This window comes from Solanum pennellii, chromosome 12 (assembly GCF_001406875.1).
Source record: "Solanum pennellii chromosome 12, SPENNV200".
NCBI classification, from domain to species: domain Eukaryota; kingdom Viridiplantae; phylum Streptophyta; class Magnoliopsida; order Solanales; family Solanaceae; genus Solanum; species Solanum pennellii.
The window spans coordinates 41,248,748-41,259,541 of record NC_028648.1 but is presented as its reverse complement, the minus strand read 5'-3'; the positions used below and the strand labels follow the sequence as shown (position 1 = coordinate 41,259,541).

General features: G+C 39.4%; 1 protein-coding gene across 1 annotated transcript; it reads right to left on the bottom strand.

Moving 5' to 3' along the window:
• Window positions 1-5,793: 5,793 nt before the first annotated feature.
• LOC107006245 lies at window positions 5,794-7,440 on the bottom strand. Its single transcript, XM_015204850.1, has 2 exons — window positions 7,201-7,440; window positions 5,794-6,378 (listed from the first exon to the last, which is right to left on the bottom strand). The coding sequence occupies exons 1-2, from the start codon at window positions 7,438-7,440 to the stop codon at window positions 5,794-5,796; spliced, it is 825 nt and encodes a 274-aa protein (XP_015060336.1).
• Window positions 7,441-10,794: the final 3,354 nt, after the last annotated feature.

Genomic DNA, 10,794 nt, shown 5'->3' with positions numbered 1-10,794 from the left:
GAGCGATATTCATATTATCATGAAGCATAGTCGAACGACATTCTTTCATAAAGTCACCAGACACTCCTGTAAGGAAAGGATTCATCTCATCCCTTGGGTTAGACACCAAGGATGGAGCATACTTAGACAATTTAGTAAACTTCAAGGAGTAGTAAAATACACTCATACCTCCTTGATAAAAGTTGATGAATTCTTCCACATTAGCTTCCTTCAACTCTCAAGGAAATAAACGATCAAGGAAAGCCCTTTTGAAGATCTCACAAGTCACCGGACCACCTCCTAGCACCCTATTATCTCTCCATTTGGTGTACCAAGTTGCGCCACATCTTTGAGTTGATAGGCGGCCAACTCGACCTTTTCACCCGTAGTCACACCCATAGAAAATAGGATCTTATAGACCTCATCTAGTAAATATTGAGGTTCTTCATCCTCCCTTGACCCGTAAAACATAGGAGGGTTTATCCTAGTAAAGTCTCTTAAACGAGATGCCATAATTCTAGCATGTGGAGGCATGCGGGGTCAAACTTCCCGATTCACTTGGGCTGTCATGGCTTGGACTTGAGTGCGACGCCAATATCTTGTGAAGTCATGCCTTAGCCAAATTGAGAAAAGTTCTCCTTATCTCTCGATCGGTCATCGGTGGAGGAACATTCAGAACTTGATTTCTGATAACAACTTCTTCAAGTGGAGGTACTTGATTCTCCTGGGAGGAGCTTGGTTGTCATGAGCCCCTGCATTAATAATCCCTTCCTCGGCCCTTCATGACGCTGCTCTTCGAGTATTCATACCTATACCCACAATAAAAGGTTTAGGTGAAAGCACACATAAAGTAGATTCTAGAGGCACGACATAGGAATACAAGAAGATGAGGATTTCCTAAGCATCACATAGACTCTCATTCATAAGTGTGGCGCGCTTCACAATTACGAATAGGAATCTACATATACTTGGTATAATGAGACATCCATCCTAAATATATTCAACCTCATGCTCTGATATCATGTTTTTTACATCCGGAGAGCATCCCCTAGAAGTAACCGGTGTCTTCGTCCTCGAAGAGGACTAAGACTAAATTCTTAGCATTCGTCATTACATTTCATAGGTTAAATTATGGAAAATTCAAAACTTTTTAATTACTTATACTTTAAGGTTTTTACATAAGCCTCTCGCATACACACAATATATATATAGAGAGAGTTTAATAGACTCCTCGCATAAGAAGCACTACATAGACTTCTACTTTTATTTCACATACATAAGATAACAATATAGATTCATAAGAAGTCTAGAATACGTCTCATATTAAAACCATCTAAAACGAGTACAACATTGGACATAGTCCATACTTCATTTACAATAAAGCCACATATAGGCATATAAAACATTAGTCTTCAAAAGAAAGAGAATGAACAAAAGTTTCTTTAATACTAAACAATATCCAATAGCAAGATAGTGGCATTGTCATCGGAAAATCAGATACTACCGAACTTAGAGAAAGAGAATCCAAGTCTTCTTCAATGGCCCTCCAGAAACTCAAATCCCTGAACCTACTTTTTGTAGTAAACATAGAAACATGGGTTAGTACATCACTTGTACTAAGTATGAGAATATGCACATAAATATTTGAAATCATGCTAAAGAAACATTTGTTCAAAACCATGCTAAGTTACTTTTAAAAGCCTTATGCATTACCAATAACCCATATAAGCCAATAACCACATATTCCTTAAGATAAGATCATATACAACACAAGACCAACATTATCAAGTATAATCAAGTCAACATGTATCATAGCATATATTATTACATAATCAATACAACTTCAACAACATGTTATAACAGCATAGCATATATAAGATTTCATAACATTACAACATATACAAGACCCTTACTCATAATCCACCATCAAGTCCACAAGTGCAATGACCAAGTAAAGCCCCATAACCTTACTCAACCAATTAAACCTAACAAAGGACCACAAGCAATGTCTAACCTTACATAATATAACATCAAGTGTAACTATCTTCATATTTATCAATATAGACCAATAGCATGTTCATAAACTAAACTAACATCATATAGAATCATTAACATGTAAAGTCAACATATACATAATCATTTTCTTTATATAACATAAGAACAACCTTTTAAGACTTCCCTCAAGTTCAACTAGTGCAATGTATAGGTAGAGTACCATAACCCTACCTAGACTAAGCCAAACCCCTTAGGTCACCCTAGTTAGTGTTCAGTTTATTACTTCATTTTACTTTCGGGAGAAATTGCCTTAACCGACATAGACAATGTGAGCTAAACATGGAATCCACTATCATAAAACCCTATACCGAAAGAATGTGGACTACTTGCCAAGGTAGTACCAAAACATGAACATAGCATTCTAGGTGGATCCACTAGCTAGTATTCCTATGGTGGAAGCATAGTTCAAGAATTAGGAGATATTACTTGGGACCCTCTTTATGCCTTTGGCATTATAGTCTCCGATCTCATGATTACAACAGATAACGTACCTTCCTTACTTGGGAAGGGATACTCCTTACTACTAGTTCACTTTGTGCTGAGCTAGAGTACCTTTTGAAATGTCCTTATTTTAACAATCATAACTTAGTTTAGGTCATAGAAGAATAGCTCCTTGTATAGTTATAGTCATTATATCAATAGGAATTGCATGAGAACACCTTTCATTACAACCCTCGTATGTGAGATTAGCACATTAACATCATCATATCATAGTAAGGCACATAGGTACTTCATGACCAACCTCATATCGTTACATCTTAAGCATAATCTCACAATCACATAATCAAGACATTTCAATTGCATCATCATACCACACCTACTTAATTTAATCACAAGATATACTTCAATTGAACTTCATTACCAAGTACAAGCCATCATAATTGAAGTAAAGGTTTAGGATAACAAAGACTTACCCAATCTCCTTCAAGAGTCATCATCATCATATTACCATTTACCAACCAATTTCATCCAATAATAGGTGTAATAACTTCATACAATAGCAATCTATACAAGAAGTAGGTCAATTATATCATCACTATCCAAGTTAACATCAATTCTTAACCTAGGGTTAGGGAAAAAGGGTTCAACATAAATTCTTCAAGAATTAGATCCAATCCCAACAATAGATTACCCTAGGTAGTCCATGAATGCATTAGAATAGATAAAAAAGGTCTAAAAATCAATACATTCTCCGATTCTCATCAATTCATAAGCAAGATCCAAGATTTGGGGGAATTGGGGAAAGGGACATGATCAACACAAACTTCCCACAATTAAATCGCGATGCATGATCTTCTGCGATGCATGAATATTGACTCACGATGCATGGTCTTCCGTGATGCATAAATATTGACTCGCATGGTCTTCCACGATGAACGAATAATCATATATCCTCAAACAATGATAATGGTAAAAATACTTCCAGATAGTATATCGTCTTGATCGATAATGAAATAACTGACCCTTCTGGGTAATGCATAGTATCTTATCCGACATTATGATGCAAATGACGTTCTTTACGAAAACCGTAAACTCTTCCTTGAGATTTTCCCTTGATTCACCTTCGAATCTAGCTGGACGTTCTGTATAAATTTCAATTTGTTGGAAACTGATTGAAATAAACGATTCATATTCACAAGTCTCCGGCATAAGTGATATAAAATGCTTCCTGCTTCTAAGAATAACTATTGATTTTGGGATAGTTTTCTCCTCCTTTGACTTCTCCATATTCATCCATCGAAAGAATTTGTTGATTTCAGAGCAAAGCTATAAACCTGCGTCCATAGAAAAATTGTTAGTTATAAAAACAAACTGATCTGTGTCGATTTCTTCAGTTGTCTGCTCCTTGTCCTGCTATCTTTGGTTGATTTCCCGATCTCCCGGCTCTTGATAGATGAGACAAAATATTTTATGCCAAAACAAATGAAACATAAAAGGGAAAATTTAAGAAAAATAAATTTTCGGGAAATAGTATCTGAAAATGGTCTATATCAAGTCATGTCATATGAGGCTTAACAAACTTCTTTGAGTCTGATGCTCGGAGGTCTATTTGATTATTTGCTGGGGAGTTTTCAAAGTCACTCCGTATTTGTAGATAAACCCATGCTGAAATTTTGAGGCCATCCTCAAAATTTCTGTCCCAGTTAAGCGTCTTGCTTATCTTTCCACTGTAACTAACTAGATTGCGAAATTTTTTTGAGATCTTCTTGAAAATTCTGTCCTAGTTGAAAATCTCGAAACATCTTCAGTCTTGATTTGCTGAGGAAGAATCTTTTTCTCGAGAATTTTTGAATCCCTCTCAAAAATTCTGTCTCATTTTCTATTGTAAAGAGGAATAAAAATCTTACGGTAGATATGAACGAACCCTTGTGGCGCCTACGTATCCCGTTGAGGCGGAAGTAAGTTCAGACGTAGTTCCCCTCAAGGTTAATAACAATAAGAAATTTATAAAAAAAACGACCGAGGCTGACATAGTCCACCTACGTATCTCATTCTTGAGAATTAAAGTCGAACATAGCTCAAATACGAGGAAATAATTAAAGGGGATAAATAGGGTGACCGAGGCCGAAAAAGGCAGCCTACGTATCTCATTCTTGAGAATTCAGGTCAGACGTAGTTCATTACAAGAGGGATAAAAATTAAGACAAACAAATACAAGCAAATAGAATGATTACAAGTAAATAACAGAAATGCAAACCGAAGCTTCACACATAGTATCTTTTAACAGCGTCTGAGTTGATAGGTTCAGGTCATACGGTGCCATCCATCTCTGACAGGACCAAAGCACCTCCAGATAATACCTTGCGAACCATGTAGGAATCCTTGCCAATTTGGCGCGAATTTTCCTTTGTATTCGTCTTGATGAGGAAAAATGCGCTTAAGGACCAACTGACCAACTTTGAAAATTCTGGTTCTTACTCTCTTGTGAAAAGCACGAATCATTCTCTGTCGATACAACTGATCATGATAAACAACAACCATTCTCTTCTCGTCAATCAAAGTTAACTGCTCCATTCTCTTTCTAACCCATTCAGCTTTACTCAACTCAGCTTCTTGGATGATTCTCATTGACGGTATCTCAACTTCAGCAGGTATGACTGCCTCTGTTCCATATACTAGTTACGGAGTAGCTCCAGTCGATGTTTTGACGGTCGTTCGATAGCCAAATAAAGCATATGGTAACATCTCATGCCAGCCTCGGTGATTGTTAATCATCTTCCTCAGAATCTTCTTGATATTCTTATTGGCGGCCTCTACAGCTCCATTCATTTGGGGACGATAAGCGGTTGAGTTCCGATGTGTAATCTGAAATTGCTCATATAAATCTCTTATAAATTGACCATTTAGATTCACATTTTTATCAGTAATGATGGATTCTGGTACCCCAAACCTGCATATCAGATTGTTGCGAACAAAATTAGCCACAACTTTCTTGGTTACCGACTTGTAAGAAGCTGCTTCCACCCACTTGGTTAAATAATCAATAGCAACCAAAATGAATTTGTGTCCATTTGAAGCGGATGGCTCTATCGAACCGATGACATCCATACCCCAAGCTACAAATGTCCACGGTTTACTTATAGCATTAAGTTTGTGAGATGGCACTCGGATCAAATTATCATGCACTTGACATTTATGACATTTTCGTACAAACTTACAGCAGTCATTCTCCATAGTCATCCAGAAATAACCGGCTCGAAGGATCTTTCTTTCCAAAGTGATCCCATTCATATGCGTGCCACAAACTCTAGCATGTATCTATTCAATAAGCTTCGCAGCATCAACGCATCTGAGAAGACCCAAATCTGGAGTCCTCCTATAAAGGACTTCTCCACTTATAAAGAAATTGAGATCCATACGGCGTATCGACTTCTTTTGCTTGAACGTAGCATCTTCAATATAAGTTCCAGATTCCAAATACTTTTTTATATCAAAATACCAAAGCAAATCGTGTGGTTGTGCTTCAACATGGGAACAATGGACTCGATGTTCTTTCAACTCTATATCCATAGGATCAATACAGTCTGTGTCCGGATGTTTAATCATCGAAGCGATGGTGGCAAAAGCATCGGCCAATTCATTATGTATTCTGGGAGTATGTCTGAACTCGATCTTACGAAATATTTTGCACAACTTCTGCACATACTGTACGTAAGGTATAATCTTTGGGTCTTTCACATCCCATTCTCCTTGAACTTTGTGAATCAAAAGGTCTGAATCTCCAATAACCAACAACTCGTAGACACTCATGTTGGTGGCCATTTTCAAATCAAGAACACAAACTTCGTATTCGACCATGTTGTTCGTGAAATTGAATCGAAGCTTAGCTGCCATGGGATAGTGCTGAAAAGATTCTTACACTAAAACCGCCCCAATACCTTTACCTTGATGATTCGCCGCTCCATCGAAGAATAATCTCCAACTGTGGTATGCCTCAGAAATATCTTCACCCACAAATGACACTTCTTCATCATGAAAATAAGTCTTAAGCGGTTCATACTCTTCATCAATGGGATTTTCTGCAAGATGATCAGCCAAATCCTGTGCTTTTATCGCCTTCTGAGTCACATAGACAATGTCAAATTTACTCAACAAGATTTTCCACTTAGCTAACTTTCCGATCGGCATCTCCTTCTGAAGATATACTTCACTGGATCCATTCTGGAAATGAGGTATGTAGTATAGGAAGACAAATACTGTCTCAACTTCTGGGCAAGCCACGTCAATGCACAACACATTCTTTCCAACAAAGTGTAACGAGACTCGTATGGAGTAAACTTCTTGCTTATAGATAGCCCTTTCCTTCTTTCCTGTATCGTCGTGTTGACCAAGTACGCATCCGAATGCACTATCTGAGATAGACAAGTACAGCAACAAAGGACTCCCTTCTCGCGGAGGAACCAATACCGGTGGATTAGACAAATAGTTCTTGGTAGCATCAAAAGCAGTCTGACACTCTTCATTCCACTTTGTCGGGGTGTATTTCTTCAACAACTTGAAAATAGGCTCACATACCACGGTCGATTGAGCTATGAATCGACTGATGTAGTTTAACCTCCCTAAGAAACTCATCACCTCTTTTCTCGTCTTTGGCGGAGGTAACTCATGAATTATTTTAATCTTATAAGGGTCGAGCTCAATACCCCTTGTGTTGACTATAAATACCAACAACTTTCCGGCTGGAATTCCAAAGGCGCATTTGGCGGGATTTAACTTCAAGTTGTAACGACGCAAACGACCAAAGAATTTCCTTAGATGTGTCAAATGGTCTGAACTCTCGCGGGACTTGATTATGACGTCATCCACATACACTTCAATCTCCTTATGAATCATGTCATGAAATATTGTCTTCATAGCCCTCATATAGGTAGCACCACCATTCTTGATGCCAAACGGCATCACCATGTAGTGATATACACCCCAAGGTGTAATGAAAGCTGCCTTTTATGCATCTTCCTCATCCATCAGAATCTGGTGGTAACCTGCGTTACAATCCAAAAATGACTGCATTGCATGCTTAGAAAAGTTATCAATCAAAATATGAATATTCATAAATGGAAAATTATCCTTAGGGTTGGCTTTGTTGAGATCTATGTAGTCGACATAAATCCTGATTTTCCCGTCTTTTTTGGCAACCCGAACTATATTGGTCAACCAAGTTGGATATTGTGTCACTTCCACCAATCGAGACTCTATCTGCTTAGTGATCTCTTCTTTAATCTTTAAACTCAGTTCAGGCTTGAATTTCTGAGTCTTTTGTTTCACCGGATTGAACCCCGGGTTAATCGGCAGTTTATGAGATACGACATCGGTACTCAGCCCTTGCATGTCACCATTTCCCAAACGAACACATCAATATATTCAGTAAGCAAATGAATCAGGCCTTCTCTCTGAGCTTCATTTAAGTGGATGCTGATCTTAACCTATTTAACATATTGTGGATCCCCCAAATTTACCGTTTCTGTTTCCTCTAGATTTGGTTTATGCTCATTTTTGAACAGCCAAAATTCCTCGGCGGCATACTCTTGTTCCTCACTTTCTTCTTCTTAATCATCAACCTCGTCATTACCAGCCTCATTTTGTTCATTCAGCTCGTAACATGACATGACATTGGCAGGTCTAAAACTTACAATATTAATACCATAAAAAGACAAAGTTAGGAATGTAAAGTATAACAAACGACTAAATAAATAAATTTAAAAACAAAGAGGCTTTCATTCAAATTTAAAAACAATGCAAACTTTGGCCATGTCAAATGGCCATGTTGCCTTCTTTGAACATCACAATGAAAATTCGAAAATTCAAATAGTTAAGAAAGTGTAAAATGGTGGGTCTCGGGCCTTTCCGTACTACCACCGATTTTAATATGCATGAAGCGATGCCTTTCTACCAAGGAGTTTGGGGGATAAGGATGGGCGTGGAGGTCCAGTTCTGCAGCATCTCTCCTGGCTCAGCATCGCGGATACCAGCTAGCTCGACCTCTTCCTCAATAACAGCATCAATCTCCTCGAAGAGGTCAAAGATTCCTTTCCCAAGTTCTTCATGCTCGGCATACTCCCGGACTGGGAAGGATTGATACAGATGTGGGATAGGCTTAGCCAATGCTTGATCATTTCTCTTCTTATTCTCCATGTTATCATCTGTGGCGATGTACCCCAAACCATATCTGGCTCCCTTGACGAGGACCGGAATAGGCTCAATAATTCCTTGGAAATCTCTTCCCAATCCGAAACTTGTTCAAAACCATTCTGCAGCATCACAGTGGCTATCATCTTGTACACGGCAGGCATGGGAGTCTGTGGGGCCAAGTCTTCACCGGTTGCATTCACCAAATCCACCGTGTAGAAATCTATACCTCGCGATATCTCATCAATGATCGGCACTTGTCTACTAGAGTGACTCCCTTCGCCATTAATAACCAGCTCTTCGTTTTCTCAAACGAGCTTCATCATCTGATGTAGAGTAGAAGGGACAACTCCAGCCATATGGATGAAAGGCCTTCCCAAAAGAAGGTTATAGCTGGTATCGATATTTAATACTTGAAACTGTGCACTGAATCCAGTTGGGCCCATTTGATGATCAGATTCACCGCTCCCAACGTATCTCCCTGAACCCCATCAAAGACTCTTACGTTGACTTGGTTTTGTTCAAGCTTCCCAAGGTCAAACCTTAGCTGCCTCAACGTCGACAACGGGCAGATATTTAGACCGGACCATTATCTACTAAGATGCGGTTGACAACCTTTTCACGGCATACCACATTGATGTGCAACGCCTTGTTGTGTGACCTCTCTTCGAAAGGTAGCTCATCGTCACAAAAGCTTATTCGATGCCCTCGAATAACCTGGTGAATCATAGCGGCGACGTTATTGCTGCTTGTGCCCGTGGGTACATACGTATCATAGAGAGCCTTCATCAAAGTCTGTCTGTGCGATTTAGAACTCATCAGCAGGGCCCATACAGAGATTTAGGCTGGAGTCTTCTCCAAATGCTTGACGATAGAATAATCTTTTGGCTGCATTCTTCTCCAAAATTCCTCCACTTCTCCTTCTCTTATTGGCCTTTTATCCTGATCCTTATTTTGACCTCCGAGAGCAAGCTCGTCAGGAGTGTAACATCTTTCACATCTGGTCATGCCTTGAGCAGCAGTAGTTTCCATAACGAACTTAGGCTTGATGAGAGTTTTTGATGGCACTGAAGCAACAGCCTTTGCGGGTGTCAAAATAACAAACTCTTTCTTCTCTTTGATGCTCAAAGAAGCTACAGCCTTTCCAAATCATCGTGAATGATTGGAGTAATCATTTTCGTTACACACCAGTCATCGTCTATCTCGATCATATTGACATTGTCGCCCCCATGATTCGGCAACGGGTTGGTGTTGACATTTGGTGCCGCTAGTTGGAAAGAGAATATCTTTTGGTCAATCAAATCTTGAATTTTGTGCTTGAGGTTGATACAATCCTCAGTATCATGCCCAACACTGTTGGAATGATAAGCACATCTCTGATCGGGTCTGTAGAATTTTGAATTGACATTCATAGGTTTGGGCCCCACAGGGTGGATGTATCCGGCCGCAGCCAGTCGCTCGTACAACTTTATTCAGCTTTCAGCGAGCGCAATGAAGTTCCTTGAAGTCTTCTTCTCGAATCTGGATTGGGGAGGGTCATAACTGCCTTCTTGAGGAGGAGGCACCTGTTGATAACTTCTGGTATTTGGACGGGGAGCTTGGCTTCTCGGATATGGATTTGTTTGGTAGTTTGGCGATAGAGCTTGGTAATTCGGAGGAGAATTTTGGTATAGTGGAGCTTGAAATTGATAAACAGGAGGGGTTGCTCGGTAGCTCGACTGCACCTTAGCGCAGTTGGGAGCAACACCCTGGTAGGGATATTGAATTTAATAGGGTGGAGGATGATTTGGGTAAATGGGAGATGGATTTTGCTAATTTGGGGGTGGACTTTGGTATAGTGAAGCTTGGACGTTTGGATAAATCGAAGTAGCATTCTGATAAATTGGAGGATATTTAGGATGATTAGCTTGTGTGTAGCAAGCTTGGTGGGAGTTTTGAGAAGGTCGAGAGCGACCTTGGGAATATGATGAGCTTCTGGGGGGGTTTCCTTCCCCCATATGAAACAACAGTGATTTCCTCTCTTTTCTTTTTCAATAACCCTGATGATCCAGGTGATGCGGCTACACGGGCTATCTTTCCTGATTTTAAATCGTCCTCGATAGTCTCACCAGTCTTGACTATCTCGACAAACTT